Source organism: Plectropomus leopardus, chromosome 8, assembly GCF_026936395.1.
Source record: "Plectropomus leopardus strain MGB_pleo_1.0 chromosome 8, ASM2693639v1, whole genome shotgun sequence".
NCBI classification, from domain to species: Eukaryota; Metazoa; Chordata; class Actinopteri; order Perciformes; family Serranidae; genus Plectropomus; species Plectropomus leopardus.
The window spans coordinates 18,402,183-18,418,459 of record NC_142183.1 but is presented as its reverse complement, the minus strand read 5'-3'; the positions used below and the strand labels follow the sequence as shown (position 1 = coordinate 18,418,459).

Sequence of the window (16,277 nt, the reverse complement as noted above, 5' to 3'; positions counted from 1 at the left end):
ATTACCTTTTATAAAAGCAGTTTCAAAAGCACTGACTGCTGCTAAAAGTTTGGTGATAAATGTAAATACTTTTAAAGACATTTAATGTAGCTATGTTATAGTAAATTAACATTTCTTTCCATTTTTTTAAAGCAGAGGTTGGTTTTCCTACTTCATGTCATTGGAGCCCTCTATGTGAAACAGTGGGTGGTCCCAGGACTGCTGAGAACCACTCCCTCGCACCGGTCCCCTCCCCTGCATTCCCCTCCTTCTGCAAACCAGGAGCCCTACCCCAGCTCCCTGTCCAACCACTCTGCTCAGCCCAGAGGAGCAGCCACACAGAAAAAAAGTTTAAATCAACTCAGAGCTGAGGAGGGAGGGAGAGAGGAGGGGGGAGAAAACGCCCTGGAAACTTGGTTGATCAAGAAATAGGAAAAGAGTGATAGAATCCTAACAGACTGCAAAGTTGTGACTGGAAGAAGAGCTTTCCTTGGGCTGGGGAGACAGGGACACGACACGTTTTCAAGGATGCTCAAGCTGGTGTGAGGCTTCTTGGGCGCAAAGACTGCGCACAGGTAAAGATGCACTTTTTTTCTTTTCTCACACTGAAGTGAATGCTTCTTTTAGAAACAGTTTTTGTAAACTTAGTTAGCAGCTGTGCTTTCCTTCAAACTTAATTGTGCTGAAAAAGAGCAAGTTGTAACAACTTGCACAAGGTTTACAGTTGCAAAATCCAACATTCCTGAAATATTCTAATGGGCACTTGTAGTGTGTGTGTGTGTATGTGTGTGTGTGTGTATCAGTGGTAAGATTACTGTGCCTTTGTCCTACTTTATTGCATGTGTTTATCTCCTGTGGTGTCCTATGGCTTTTCCTTCAAGGAAATTGTGCTGTCTGAAAGTTTAGTATGAAGAGAAAATGTGTAGTAATAGTTATGTTTTTTTCTATAAAGCTGCAAAGTGGCAGTGTTTTTGTGTGAATATCATCATACTATAAGTTTTAAATGACGATTTAAAATTGCAAAAGACCTGAGAAGTGGGTGTGTACCCACAGCCACCACATGAATGCAGAGGACTTGAGTGGAGTTGCGCACTTAATTTTTCTTTCAACTTCACACAAAGGTTGTTATCCAAGGTGCATATGAGTTCTGAACCAGCTGTCATGGAAACAATATAGAGCATTTTCTCATGATTTAAAGAAATAAGAGGTATGCAAAGTACCTCTACTTGTATACTGATTTGACTATTGTGCAACGTGGATGTCCTTTGCGCACACATAATCTCTTGTCTTTGGGATAGTTAACTTTTTTAGCACATACATCCCACACACTGAATGAAAGTTGAACAGAACAAGTTGGAGAAAGGAAAGAGTTTAAGCAAACACCCTTTGTTCAGACTAGGAAGTTTAAAAAGTAAAGGTAATTCTCCTCAAGAGCCTGCAGCAACGAGCTTGGGTGTGGATTCCTCTCTTTCACCTCCCTCCGCCCCCTCCTTTTTCCCCTCCCTCCCGTCTTGCTTTGCTGTCTCCTCACAGAGGCACACCCTTTATAGCCAAAAAAAAAAAACTATATGAAAAAAACCCTATACATGCTGCCGATGTCTGTCGCAGTTGGAAACACATCCAAAGGTCTTTTATGGAGTATTCAGATGGTTTCAGCTAAATTAAAAGTACTGATCATAACTTTTCTCTGCCTGTGCTCTGTGTCGTAGGGTGCTGTATAATTATTAGTCATATGGATTAGTCAGTGGAAATCTCATATGTGGGCCTTTTTTAATGCAGTCTGCTTTTGTGGAATGTGACAAACTTGTATGAGGGTTCTTGATGTGATAAAAATCAGGTTTTGAACAGCTGTGTTACGTAAGAGATAGTTGGATACTATCACTACTGCTTTGCACTGACGCATGTTTGTTTCTTATGACTTACTTTTCAAAAAATCTTGGACGGGGCAAGATTTCTCTCTTTCTTTTACCTTGGGTCTCTTAACCTGGGCGGCAAGCCAGGGTGTGCAGGGGAGGAAAGAAGGGGGTAGAGAGGGAGAAGGAGGGAGGAAGACAGGGAAAGAGAGTCAGGGAGTGAGTTAGTGAGGGGGGATGGGCGGGGCGGGGGCGAGGAGGGGAGTAATGGAATGTAGTGGTTTGGAAAGACAAGCTAATTGAAACCAGGTTTGAGGCGTAGAGGGGGGAACTTAGACTTCGCACTTTTGGAGAAAGAGAGAAACACGCTTTATCTGCCCCAAAAAGTTGAGAGATATTTATGTTTCTGCCAAACTTGTGCACATATTTAAAGCACAAACAGCATCTTTCCAGTTGTGCCTCAAACTAGAATCATAACATATAGTCTGGTCTGTGTTTGATGTGACGTATTTGTTCAAGTTGAGGGAAAAGTTTAGGAAAAATGCAGACCAGATGTAATCCCTTGTCGAATCTCAGTTGAAAGTCAAACTTCTCAGTGTGGAGCAGCCTGTCCTCCACTGCTCCCTCCTGCCACACCCAAAAATCATTTCAGTGTTAGGAAGAGTTGCTTTTTGTTCGCTCTGCACAGCCTTTTTCTACAATGCGCAGTTAACTCATGTCGAGTGCCCCACAGCTGTAAATGTCTGGCATTTCTCAAATTACTCTTGTCAAGGTGATTGATTGTGACACAGTCTGCTTTAAGAACCAAATGGTGACACAGGCCTAAAAGGTCTTTGGGCAGTAAGTTATAATCTAAGCAATCACATGTTTTGTGTTCTCAGCATTTCAAAATTTAATGTTTTACTAGCTGATAATATGGCTCAATATGGTATCCATGATGTTACATATGATAGTGTGGATGTTGAATTTTGCTGCAAGCAAGGGTATGGACTTATACAAACACAATAAATATGAAACAGATATTTCCAGCGCTAAAACTTTCAAAACCGGTTCTTGACTGCCTGCAGCTAAAGCGCTTGTCGGTTAACAGGGCCTCATCTCAGCCCAGGGCGGACACTGTTTGTCTAAATAGTTGTGCTGTCTACCAATGCAGCAGTACAGAGGCTACATTATGTTGTCACCTGGGGTAATATAAGACATTTGAGATGCCAAAGAACCACACTGTGAAATACAGGGGAAGCTTAGTTGCTCAGTCATCAGAGGGAGTGCGCAGTGCCGGTCATGCTGATTTTGTTGCACTTGCCACCCATGTGACAAACAGTGTCTTCCCACTAGCCTTAAGAAAAGGACATGCCTCATGACTGTTTGGAGTTCTAGCCCGATCATGTTAAGATATTTTTCACAGAAGCACTATATATTCTTGGACCGTTGAGTGGCAGTCAAGGCAAGAGGAGTGGTGTTACTCAGCCGTGCCAGTGTGAAACGGAAAGAAACTGGTCTCTAGCACACTTCCTCTGTCATTTCCTCATGGGTTTGTTGAGTGGGTGGTTTGAAGGAGGGACAGCGAGGAGAGGCAAAAAAAGGGAGGTGGATGTATTGAATAAGCTAGAAGAAGGGTGGGTGACTGCGATCAAACTAGCTTATTTTTTTCACACTTCTTTAGAATCGAAGCTCAGCTTTTGGACACCCGGCTGACTCTCTGAAGTCACACCCAAGGGATTGGTTAAATAAAACAATAGAAAATTTGCAGATGGGCAATGGCTCCAGGATGGGAAGTTTAGTTTTCACCCAGCTGCAAATAAACATCTAACTGTAGTGTGCGAGTTTAGAAAGTCTTTCGAGGCAATCCATCCAGCTGCCACTCCCTTCTCATCCATCCAGTGCTGGTTTTGGAATGTGTCAGCACGTCCTCCTCAGTGTGCTCTGTGGAGCACCTATCATTAGCATGGCTTGCCTTGTTGTTAAGAAATAGTGATTTAAGAAGTATGATGAGATAGTCCTCACAAGTCACTCATAATACCTCTGAAAGTCACACCCATGCACATGCATGCAATTCCGACTTGTTTATTGTCGCTCTTAGCTTGGTGTGGCCTCTGCAGGTTTGGGATTTAAAAAGGGTGTGAATCATTTTTTTGATAAGCTGATAACTTTCCCCACTGCTCTGCTACACATCTGCTATATGACTCCATCCAAAAACAATCAATCTTAGCCCTTCGAAACCTAAGCAAACTGGCTTGATTTCCTTCATAAACATGGGAAGGAGGCAATGAGCAACAAAAGAAGTAATTACCAAATATTAGCAAGAAATTAATAAAAGTAAAATAAAATGACCAGAAAATTAGTTCTTGTTTTTTTTAAGAAAAAGGGGGAATGATCTAGAAAAAGTGCTTAAAATTATAAAAATTCTAAATATTCTGTCATAATAATTAGCAATAAATATAGTTTTTCTCTGGCTTTTTCTTCTTTCCTTAGACATTTTTCCCTACTATTACAAAAAAATTCTAAACCTACTAATTTCTTACAATATGTGGAACTTTTTTTTTTTTTACCAAGTTGCTTATTAAATTTTTCCCCATGTTTTTGAAAGAAAGTGCTCCAATTTGCACACAGATCAAAGAGTTAAATTCTTTTGAAAGGTGTTTGAAAGCAGCACAAGAAAAGTGATGTCCCTCCTCATTGACTGTTGCCTTACTGCCCAGTCTACTTGCACCCAAGTAATTGTCTGTCTTACACCCCCAACCCCCATGTTGCCCTGCGCAAGGAATGACGCGCAGCATCTGTTACAGAAACTCTATTTGGAGTGAGGCAGCCAAAATGTCAGGGCAACAGGGCTTGGAATGTAAATTTAGAAATACATTCGGCTTTGTTTAGGTTTTCTTTATCTGCCACGAGATACACAAGAATGGTGCTCGTAACAATCCATCACTCCCTCTTGCTCTTAACTCTGCACCACTCTGGTGTGGTCTGAATACGTATGTATGAAGTTTGAATATGTAAGATATGTAAGTATGAATACATATCCTAAAACTCTGTGCTTATGCTTGAAGCTCCTGAGCTAAGGAAGTCTATATATACATCTGCTGCTATGGTTGCCATCTAACCCTCCTCTTAACCTTCTTGTCTCCTGCTCCATGAAAGGACTTGCATTTGTTCTTGTTCAAACAGCAGCTGCGAAAGACAAACTAAATTGAGTTGAAGTTGTGCAGTTATATGGCGTAGCCTATATAAGGTTTCTATGGATGTCTTTACACCTCATGCAAGCTCTTATTTATGTAGCGGCACTGTGTGAACTCCCCTTTCTCTCTCTCTCTCTCTCTGCTGTAACTAGTTATGCCACTTCAAAATTTGCATACACAACTCAGTTATTTTGCAGCTCTGCTTGTCATCATTTTATTACTTGATTAATTTATTGCTCAATGTGTTTGGCTCTAAAACTGCTGTAGGCACTAGTCCAGGATCACTTCTCATTTCAGGACTTCAGCTATAGCAACACTGTTTTGTCACATTTTTGCAACAATATTATTGTTGTTTTTTTTTTCTTGTATAGCCCATGACACTATAGTGCAACTTAAGCTGAGACAGAGGGAAAAACTCCCCTGAAAAACTTGACGCATAAGGAAAAAATGGGAGAAACCCCAGGAGAGGAAATTCAAAGTGCGATCCTCCCTTTTTGGATGCCTAGGGGTGTAATAGAGAACAATGAGTAAAGATAGGAGCCGTGATTTATCTGATACTTTCCGCCTTATATACTGTAAAACATTTCTTTTACCTTCTTTTTGTGAGGACTTAGAATATCATTCACATGAAACTCAAGAAATGAGCCCTGGTCTTGTTTGTGATCTCATAAAGAGGAAGAGAGGAGCATTTTAAGAGTTTTCTTCAGTTTTTCCATTTTGTGCACAACTCCTGCCAAAGTCACAATAGTTTAATCAGCAGCAGGCCAAGTTGGCGTCAGTGGGCAGGCTTTGGTCTTCTGCAGGACTTGTGGTTTGGTTTAGGGCTATGTTGACTATGGAGTGCAGAAAAGAACCATTTATTTTGGAATGGATTCCTTTTATATGTGTCACACATATGTCCTATCTGCGTTTTTTAGGCAGGGGTTGAACCTACGCTGGGGCCTGCTGTGTCTGTCTGTACTTGCTGCGTCAGACTACAATGAAGAGAGGAACAGGGAGTCTCGTCTGTTCTGGCAACACAAATGATTTGGTCACTGCTTGTCTCTTTGCTTCTGTGCTCTGAGTGCCTTTTTATTCGTTCATAATCAAATCTTATCACGACGCAGCATTGCTACGCCTGATTTGCTTACGATTGAGCTTTAATCATTGTCACACTGCTCGTGTTTTGTTCCCCAAATTGATTGGATTTGGCAATCAACCTGATGGATTGCCTGCAGCCATTTTGATCAGTTTCCAGTGTGCTGTGACCTACTTAAGCACAAATGAGGACAGTCCAGGTATGCACCCTCAAGATATAGAAGACACAAGCGCTGCTGGGATGGGGTGTAAACAAACAGCAGTGAGGTGCTCAGTGCTGTTAGTGCATCTACCTGCTACACAGGTGGAGCCAATTAAAATGTTGGCGGTGACATGGATGATGAAAATGGAATCTGCTGCTCCTGTGCTGCTTTCAGTCTCCATTTGAGCGAATGTGCCTTTAAATGTGCATATCTGACTGAGTGTGGTGTTCTTGTTTATTTGAGCAGAACCTGGAGGTTGGGGGTGATTGCAGGGGGAGGGTGGGCACTCAGACAGGGTGCAGGGTGGGCGGCATAGAATGAAGCTAGAGTCAGAGAGAAAGAGGACATTTCTTTGGAGTTAGTCACTGTGGGGAGAGGCTGGGCTCTCTTCCAGCTGGCCTGACGGCTCTATCAAGGAATGTGTGTGACTAGAGGCCTGGGTGGGGCTGTGGACTGAGCTGCTCCCTCTGTAAGCAGAACACACAGGCAAAGCGACGTGATCCGCCTCGTGGACTCTGGCGTGGTATTTCTACTCTGCAACGCGGCATTTGTTTTTATTTGTTTTCCCCGCCGTCGGTGACCGCGCTTCACCTTACTGTGCATGTTTGTGTGTGTGTTTATGTGTGTGGCCCCACACAAGTATTGACGATAGAAGGAGGGGAAATCTTTTTTTGATCTTTTGAGCCATGTTTGTGGATGCTATCGCAAAGCACATTCATCAACAAATCTCAGGGAGAAAAAAGTCATACGCATTTCTGTCACAATCAGAGACCTCACATTCCCTTTTTCTAATTTTGTTTTGGACACTAGTGATGCACTAGACTGATACTTGACAAAAATGTACCTCCGTCATTCAGTCCGCCCTTTACCTGGGTGACTCCCAACATGGCAGTCTGATTAATACGTCTCTGTAACAAGAGTACGTGTTAGAAAGTGTACACAGCTGCTCCGACGCAAGTCTCCCTACACAAACAAAATGACAACCACGCATTGGCTGGCATTTATCTCAGCTATGTCCCGTCTATGTCAGTGTTGGACCTGTTCAAAAAGGAAATCAACAACAATGCACCCTTAGGCAAATCTTTGAAGAATTTTACAAGCTTTGTTCCAATGATTTAAGGAGTGTGTTTACTCACCTCATTTAGCATTTAGCATAGGTATTCAAAATCAGAAATAGTTGTGCAATCACAGTCATTTGGCAAAGTTTTCATAAAGTAATGAGCAATTTAGTTTATTGAGCAGGAGAGGAGAAGGTTAATGACGGGGTTGCAGAGTCTGTCTCTGAAGAATTTTTGTGAGGGACATGTTCCCACTGGTAGATGCCTGTCTGTACACGCATCAAGTTTGGTTCTGTTTGTACTGGGACTGACAAAGAGAAGGCTTTGTTTCACATTGTGCCGGTGGGCTGAAGCAATAATCCTCGTAAGTCCGGTAAAATTTTGGGCTTGTCACAGCGGGTGAGAGTAAGATCGACTTGGTATGGAGGCTGACACTACATCTAAACAATCTAAATCATGAATATGGTTGCAACATTACTTTATCGATTTATTGGCTTATGCGGCTGCCCATTTTTGCAGTTAAACTACACTAGTTTCATACTTTACTCCTTGGTAGTGCATTCTTGTCTGACAGTCATCATAGAAGTAAATGAAACTCGAGCAGAGGAATTCATAATCATAACACATTTCCTTAAAAAATATCTTGTTTCTTTTTAACAATCAGGTTTAAATTCCATCAAGCTGAACTGGATCCTGGATAGGAAGTGTGCCCATCTATCTGGTCATGTGCACAAGTGAGGGGCCACACCAAACAAGTAGCTGGATTTATTTACTCAAAGGGAGTCTTTTGCATAGCTACCTGCCAGGGTCAATACTGCTGCTACTGTTGGTTAACTATTAAAGGCTCTGATTGGTCATGTGCGGTCCATTGAGCCTGAACGATAAAATGCCATGAGTAAATCTTGAATATAAGTGTGTGTGATTTTGTGTTTCATGTTGGGTCACACCTCTTTACACAACAGTGACTTGTTGTGGAATGTAATTAAGTACATTTACTCAAGTACTATACTTTAGTTTGAGATGCTTAACTTGTGTGTTTTAAACTTTAATCTTATTTTTTTACTTCAACTCCACTATACTCATGAGGGAAATATTGCAGTTTTTATTGCAGTATCTTTTTTTGATAACTTTTGTCACTGTACAGACTTTTGTAAGCAGACCATATGAAAACATACAAGTTTTGCTGAAATGGTTGATCAGTTGTTTAGAAAATGTATTAGTAAATATTTTCACAATTGTTGGAAAAGAATCGAATGATTCCAGCTTTGAGGTCGGAGTTGTTTTTCCTTTTAATTATTATGATTTAAATGTTTATGCATTGACTACTTTTACTTTTAATATTTAAGTATATTTACCCGATTGCATTCAGATGATTTCTTTTGAAATGGCCAATTTCTTCGCCAACATATTTTTAAAAATGATTTTGTTATTTATTGATGATTTTTTAAATTTATTTTACATTTTTTTCCTTTGTTTTTTTGTTGCTAAATTTCAGATAATTTTCTTTCAGCTCACAACCTGTAACTTTTCCCCATGTTTAAAAAAAAAAAAAATCAAGCCAATTTGCTCAGGTGTTAAGTACAATTTTTAAAGCAGGACTTTTACTATCAACAGTGAGGAATATTTTTCGTGATCTGTCAAACATACAACTGAAATATGGCATGCTGCTGTGAATGAGAGCAGCATGATGACGTCAGCGCAGGCTTCTTTCAATGATAACAGTAGAACTTCTTGTCTTCTTGTACTCATATCATTTTAATGTCAATCCCATTTTTTTGTTTTTCTGTCAACAGAAGCTAAGAACACAAGAAACACAGCGTTGGACCGAAGGCCTCGGCCCTGCTTGAGCAATCCAAGGTGAGCGTCCTCAGACATAATGCACAAGATCCAAACATCTGGTACTGGTTCAGTAAAGGAAAGACTACAGTTCTTATCACCCATCACTCCTCTCCAAGGCCATCTAGTCAGTGTCACCTTAGAACAGCGTTTTTTTATGCGGCCAGACGTCAAACCCCTGTTGGAATGTTTGTTGCAAAGCCTCCTTTGAACCTGGAAGGTCATAGCACTGCCATTCAGCTGTGAAAGGCCCGCCTTGTGGAAACCTGACACTCGGCTGCTTCTGCTCCCCTGTGACTCCTCTTTGCACCCCTCCTTCCTGCCCCAAACACCACCTGTTCCGCTCGAACCCCTTTCCCCTTCTTATGAAACAACCCTGTCAAGAGCCAGCCGAGCTCATACTGTTTTAACTGTTTGTAGTCGGCAGCTGTGAGCCATTTATTCCTAAGGAGTGGCGGGAAAGCTAGCAGGAGAGGCTGTACCAAGCGTTATGCAGGCCAGTGACAGGCTATAAGAGAGGCGTTTCCACAAAAGCTCCTTGGTCGCATTCTAGTTAACTGAAGCTTTTGTCTGGCGCACTGTCCTCACATCCCCCCTTGCTCAACACACATACCAGGCCATAATAAAATGTGAGAGATAAACGAGCTGATCTGTTTCCCTTGGCCCCCATGCCTCCACGGTTTCCTCCAACGCTTCTCGCAAAAATCTGGTTTTGTTTCATCTTCAAATATGCTTTTGATGACGTCATTAATCCAATTTACAGACATTTGGCATCAGGAATGTCAATCTCTGGCATGTCGGAGAAATGCAAGGGAAAGGAAAGAGGACGGGTTGATTGTCATGTTGCCTGATTGCTTTGAGTCACAGGCCGCCTGCCTGTCTTATGATCCCAAGAACAGAGCCTTACTTATTTAGAATCCATTCACAAAACAATTCATGCCTGATCACATGATCTTTGTCAACTCAATTGTGTCTCTGTGCTCCATATCCGAAATAGGTTATGCTATGTTGGAGCATATTCTAAGCTAAATAGGGTGATTCTTAAACTTGAGAGTGATAAAGAATGAAGAGTGAGATGTGTAAATATTCAGGATGCCATCTGCGCAGATGTAAGCTGCTGAGGAGACCCTTCAGTTATTGCGCTGTGTTTTTCCTCCTCTTACTTTCAACTCATATGCTGACATTCCACAGAGCGGTTTCACAACCATTCCTCTCCCTTTCTCGCTCTTTAATTTTTTTTATTTTTTTTTACCATTTCCTCTTCTCTCCATCTCCCTCCCTCTCTTTCCTTCCCTCCTATATTGCTGTGAGCCTCAGCTCCTCCCTGCAGCCTGCTGCCAGAAATATGTCAAAGCTGTGAGAACGGGGACAGCTCACATAGTTCAATGAGGGAGAAAGAAAATAAGTTTAAAAATCTAAGATAATTATGTAGGAAAATAGATAGATGGATAGACAAAGTTGTGTCCCAAGGTTATCCCTGTGAGTGAGATATAAAGGAATGAATTAAAAAAAAAAATGTTTTCTCTCCTTTGCTCTTGGGGATGTTTTGTGAACACATGGATGTTGCCTCCCCCTTCCTTCTGTAGGATTTTAAAAAAAAAAAAAAAAAAACAACTTAATCCAGCCAACAATAATATGTGCCTTGTTTGGGAGTGAAATGCCTCATATTCACTGCCCCCCTTTCAAACTGAAACTGAATAGTTCTGAGTAATGTCAGCAAGCCCTGAGAAGCATGTGGAAGGAAAAAAGTGGGAAAACGAAGATCATGTGAAAGGTTTGTCGGCTATTCTTGTCTGTTTTCATTAACTGAATGAAGAGAGGAGCTAGATGTGTAAAATTAACCGTATTGTGACCCATGGGATGAACACAAATTGTTTTGGTTCAGTCCAAATACTCTCAGGCTGGGATCAGAGGGGCTGGAAAAAGATGCTGTCAGTGGCAGTGTCAGTTGACCTGAGCGATATTTGATCTACATGAGCTAATTGGGTGAAGCTGGGTCTTTGGCACTACAAACGGCCTTGTTCGTCCCACTCGCACATTTCAGCTGTGTTTGCTCCACGTTATGTTGGGAATACTGTAAGACTTGAGCTTTACATAGATTTATGTTACTTGCTTCTGTCATGTCACACTGACAGAGACGAGAGAGAGAGAGGAGGGAGAAGATCAGGTTGTAAGATGCCTGCAAGTGTTTGGCGGCATATTTGGCATAAACAACATCCCTATCTCTGGTATTATCATGCTCAGTGGCCCTTGCCCTTGTTTTTCAGTCCTGAGTGTGTGAAGAAAGATATTTTAGTGAGTAGGCTTAATGTTACCACAAAGCATCTCATGCATGTGGGATCAATCTATTAACTGACTAGTGTTAATTGGTGCATTGCTTGTTGCGTGCTCTTGGACAGTGTCCAGTAAGCTAGGGAAACCAGTTTGCAAAACACTTTGCTTTCCAAGCTGTACGTTTATAATGCCTTTTCACACATCCTGACATTCACAAAAATTCTGCTCTGTTAATGTTTGAGAAACAAGTCTACAAGCAAACAAGTCACACACACTCAACGAAGAGCTACTAAATTTACAGTGCACTGTTTGACATCCCAGCAAGCTAGCCAAAACATCAGCATCTTCTTCTAAGCTGCTCATTTGTTTAAAAAAAAAAACTGTAAACTGGCAATGTGGTGAGAGTGGCAGATGGCCGTTGACCAAATGATTCTTATTACCGACCCTTTTGAACGAGCTGTTTCTTTATCGCTGCCTCAGGTTCCTCTTGTTCCCAGCAGCTTGTTATCTTGCAGAACAGTGTGGCAGCTTTAGTGAATGGGGAATGGGGAACGAAAAAAATAACCCTTTCTTCTTCTTTCCTGATCTGTGACTTTATATTATTGAAAAAAAAAATTATGTCACCAGTTATGTTAAAATTTTACAAATGCAATGTCTGAAAAAATGAGTCATGATTGCCAACATCCTATGCCTTAGCATTCTTAAGACTTTTGAAAGATTGATTTATGACATTTTATTGCTAGTTAAGGCCTTTTTTTGAGGAATAAATTTGAAGCATTTCCAGGCTTTTTTAGGATCTGCGAGAACCCTGTAGGAATGTAGCTGTGACCATGCCTGCCCTAAAGAGCAGGAAGGCAAACCACACCAATTTTCAAAATTCATATATGTTATTCCTATGGTCAAAAATGTTAGTAAACATGGATTACAGTCTGGCAAATCAAACAGCCAGAGTGCTAAAACTCAAATGTGTGATGTCCTAAGTATAAAGTCTAAAACTGCTCAAAGACTATGAGTTGGAAAAGATGTTATGGATGACACCCAGGAGGATGTTCTGAGTTTATGGGATTTTTTTCAGGACTGAGAGCATTGTAATAGAATTAGGCTCATTTGAGTTCATTGTTTGTGGAGAAGCTCCAAACTTTATGCTTGATGATATTACAAGTTTGAGATTTCTCTGGTTTTGGGCTTTGAGAGAAAGGAGCTCATGTGCGCAAACACTGATTGATGTTTCTGAGGCCATAGAAAGAAAAATTGTAATTCTTAACTTGTAGTGGTGTGTGGTGTTCCCACCTCTAGTGGGGGTAACATAGGGATGGGAGATACCAAGTTTAGTCAGTCTTGTCACCATACAGTAGTAAAAAGGTGTATTTTTGTAAAGAAAAAGAAATCAAAATACAAACATTAAAAGTCATATGTCCCTCCCCTTAAGCCAAATTAAAAGACAAAGCCCTCCAAAGTGCTTTAAAAATTATTTGACATGCCTTCCCAATTTGTTACCCCTCCCCCTCTGCTCATAAATAACAAATAGTCCCTTATCTGGTTATTTCTACAATAGTATTTGAATACAATTATCACCAGCAGTTTGTTATGTATTATCTCTGCAATCTCACTGCATGTCATCACCTCTAATAATGATCTTGGAGGAGGTCTCCTTATCTCAAGGTAAAGATAGAGGCAAGACATGCCAAGTTATATAGATCACACAAACAAAGTGAGAAAAAAAGGCATATTTGACTACCCCCAAGTATTAAGTGCTTAGCTGACCACCCAGGACTTGTATCTTGCAGTTCTCTGAAAAATGATAAAGCTGGGTGATAAAACTACTAAAAATCCTCTACTGTCCCTTTCTAAGTTGCTCTCTGGTTGTCAGGTCCACCTCATAAAATGTATGCAACCAGTCACCACTATGACTCATATCCTGTTTCTTTTGTGCCAGCCTGTGGCTAGGCTTTTGCCATTTATTTTGGCTGATTAAAGGCAAATAGACAACTTACTGAAACCTACCAAGTTGCTGTGCAGCTTGATGTGGTAAGCTGCACCAGGCAGCTGTAGAATGAGTCTGTTATTGAAATGGCTGTGGTAATATAGCTTTGTCAGTGTCTCATAGTGCAATATCATTCAGCCAAAAAGCTTCTGTACTGCTAAATATTGACTGGTTTCTGTTGGTACAATCAAGTCAAATTCTCCAGCACTGGATAAAACACTGCACGTGGAATAATTTTGCCTTTTTAAATTAAACTATCAACAACAAAATTGTGAGTCATGTTGCACGATAGTGGTTGACAAATGAATGCAATGTAAAACATTCAAAGCATTGCTTGCTAGATAGAGACACATGGGTCAGACAGCTTTATGTAATTGAAGGTTGTGGAGGGTTTGGTAGTAATGAAACAATGATTGTCTGTTCCAAAGAGGTGTATGGGTATGTGTTATGCATTTCTGCGCTTCTGTGTGTTTTTTCATAAAGCAAGGCAGCTTCAACCATCATTTTTCTTTCTATTGACATCGGAGCTCGGGAGCAGGACTGGGCCGCTTTCCTCAGGGCAGGGTGTGGTCTGACTCCAAGCAAATTTCCAAAACATAATAGCACTCAGAAGCGAGGGAGAGAGGGAGGGGGGTGGAGGCTGTGTTGTGTGACAGGGTTTCACTACCATCTAGTGTTGCCCATTGGGTCCTACAAGCCAAACCTACTTGAGTGCTGCTAAATAGGATTTATCTGAAGGGTGACAGATGATCATTTTGTCTGGAAGAGAATACTTTATGAACATAAAGTGATGCACTGTTTTTATGATTTTGTCTTAATGATTATTGTTGTCTTTTCTGAATGCAGGAAAACCAAGATAGCGCTTCCATCACACCGGGGCTTAAACTCAGGAAAGCAAAAACAAGGTATTTTATAAAGTTAAGATCAGAAAAAATCCCTTGTATTTTCTATATTTTATCCTGCATACCTTGGTGAAAATGCACATGCTGTAAGTTCTTGCTAACTACTTTATGTTTTTTTCACTTGAGCCTATTATTTACTGTATATGCTTATTTATACAGATGGCTGAAGAGGAGGAAACAAGAGAGGTGCTCTTTCCAGATTGGGAGGGTCCTGACAAAACTGGCTTGACCATTGAACAGACAAGTGGAGGAGAGCTCTATGTTAAGGAGGTGAAAGGAGAGTCCCCTGCGGCACGATCTGGAAAAGTATATGAAGGTAGAAAATACATTTTGTTTCTCAAATCATTAAGTACTAGTGCAACAGGCCGAGTGCTTGGCCTGTAGTGTTGCTGCTTGCAGCTTTCTCAAGAATTACCCATTCAGACACACTTGACACCACACCTTTTTGGGTCCTGAGCAAGACACCTAGAGCCCAAATAGCTTGTTCATTCATCGACATCAGTTCGTTTGTCTTTGAATATTGCGAACATTAGACACATAGAAAACTGTTTTGTTAGAGTTAAGTTACTGAATATTACATAATATTGCACTGCATTAGCATGAATTTATTCATCAGTTTTTTTCAATTAAATTTTCTATCAATGTGTTACAAACTAAGTTTTGTTTTATAACCAACAGGACACCACTGATGTGTGACAACTTTTTGGGATAGTAAAATTGTTAGAATAAAGCATTGACTATGTTTCCAAACAAAACACCAAAATTATGCGAAATCATTTTTTTCTCCAAATTAGGCATTGTGGTATAACCAAAAGGAGACCACTGATTTGTCATGTGTGAGGTTATTGAATATTTTTGTAGTATCTTTTTTCGGTGCACTTTATAGACTGTCCCTTTGCAGTCATCTCACAACAGGCTGCACAGAGAGAGCAGTGTAATCTGCTCAATTGTAGGACAGCTCATTTTAGACAAAAAGTTGCTTGTTGTCTCAGTTGGAAAGAGGCATTGTTTGTATTTTAAAAAAATTTTGCTCATGAGTTTTTGATCTAGGAAGTTCAAACCCATGCATATATATCATGACATATATGCATGCAGCATAAAGGAACTGCTTTAGTCAGGCAGCTGCTGTTCCCTTTTCCTGGTACTGCACACCCGCACTTAATCTTTTCACAGCACAGAGTAGCGTTCACTGGCCTTTGACCCCTGGTTAGACGTTAGTCAACTATGGCAAAGAAATACACCAAACCTCTCAGATAATGTAATTTGTGGTCAGAAACATTGTGAAATACACATAGTGAGACATATGCTGCTCACAGTCTGCTCTCTGCAGAGCCCTGAAGCCCTGCACCTGTTGCTGCACAGAGTCACAGAGCCTTGTTTGCTTGTTTATTTAAAATGTATTAATACTGAATGTTTCACATGCTCAAATGCACCAAATTTTGACAATGCACATCTTTGGGGTCCCAGCAAAACATTGACCAAATGGGAAGAAGATTGGATGAACAGGGACACACACAAAGACAGACAGAGAATTCTTGTGTTATAGTAAGACGAAATGAGATTTGTCTTACCTACATGTTGACAGGTATTCTAACAGACTTTTTTGTCTCTAAAAAATTCATAGGTGATCAGATTGTGGGTGCCACTGTCTACTTTGACAACATGAGCTCAGAAGAAACGGCTGAGCTACTGAAGACACTGAACCGCCACAAGGTTGGACTGAAACTACAAAACAAATCTCCTTGCTGCTCACCCTTGAGCACACCATGTCGTTCACCAATCGGCACCCTAACATGGGAAGGGAAGACTCGGTTTGGAGGTTCCAGTCCAGACATCATCCTTGTAAGTTGTTGTTGTTGTTATTCTAAATTACATAATTATGTATTTGTTTATTTAGAGGCTACTGCAAAGGACATGTTATAATAACAGTTTCAT

At 40.8% G+C, this 16,277-nt stretch overlaps 1 protein-coding gene across 1 annotated transcript in view; it reads left to right on the top strand.

The window, feature by feature from the left end:
• The first annotated feature begins 304 nt into the window (after positions 1-304).
• ahnak (AHNAK nucleoprotein) overlaps positions 305-16,277 on the top strand; it is a 37,255-nt gene continuing 21,282 nt past the window's right edge. Inside the window, exons 1-5 of the mRNA XM_088081018.1 lie at positions 305-554; positions 9,140-9,203; positions 14,287-14,345; positions 14,502-14,658; positions 15,967-16,184. Coding sequence (XP_087937144.1) covers positions 14,502-14,658; positions 15,967-16,184 — 375 coding nt within the window. The 5' untranslated portion in view covers positions 305-554; positions 9,140-9,203; positions 14,287-14,345. The remainder of the gene's footprint in view (positions 555-9,139; positions 9,204-14,286; positions 14,346-14,501; positions 14,659-15,966; positions 16,185-16,277) is intronic.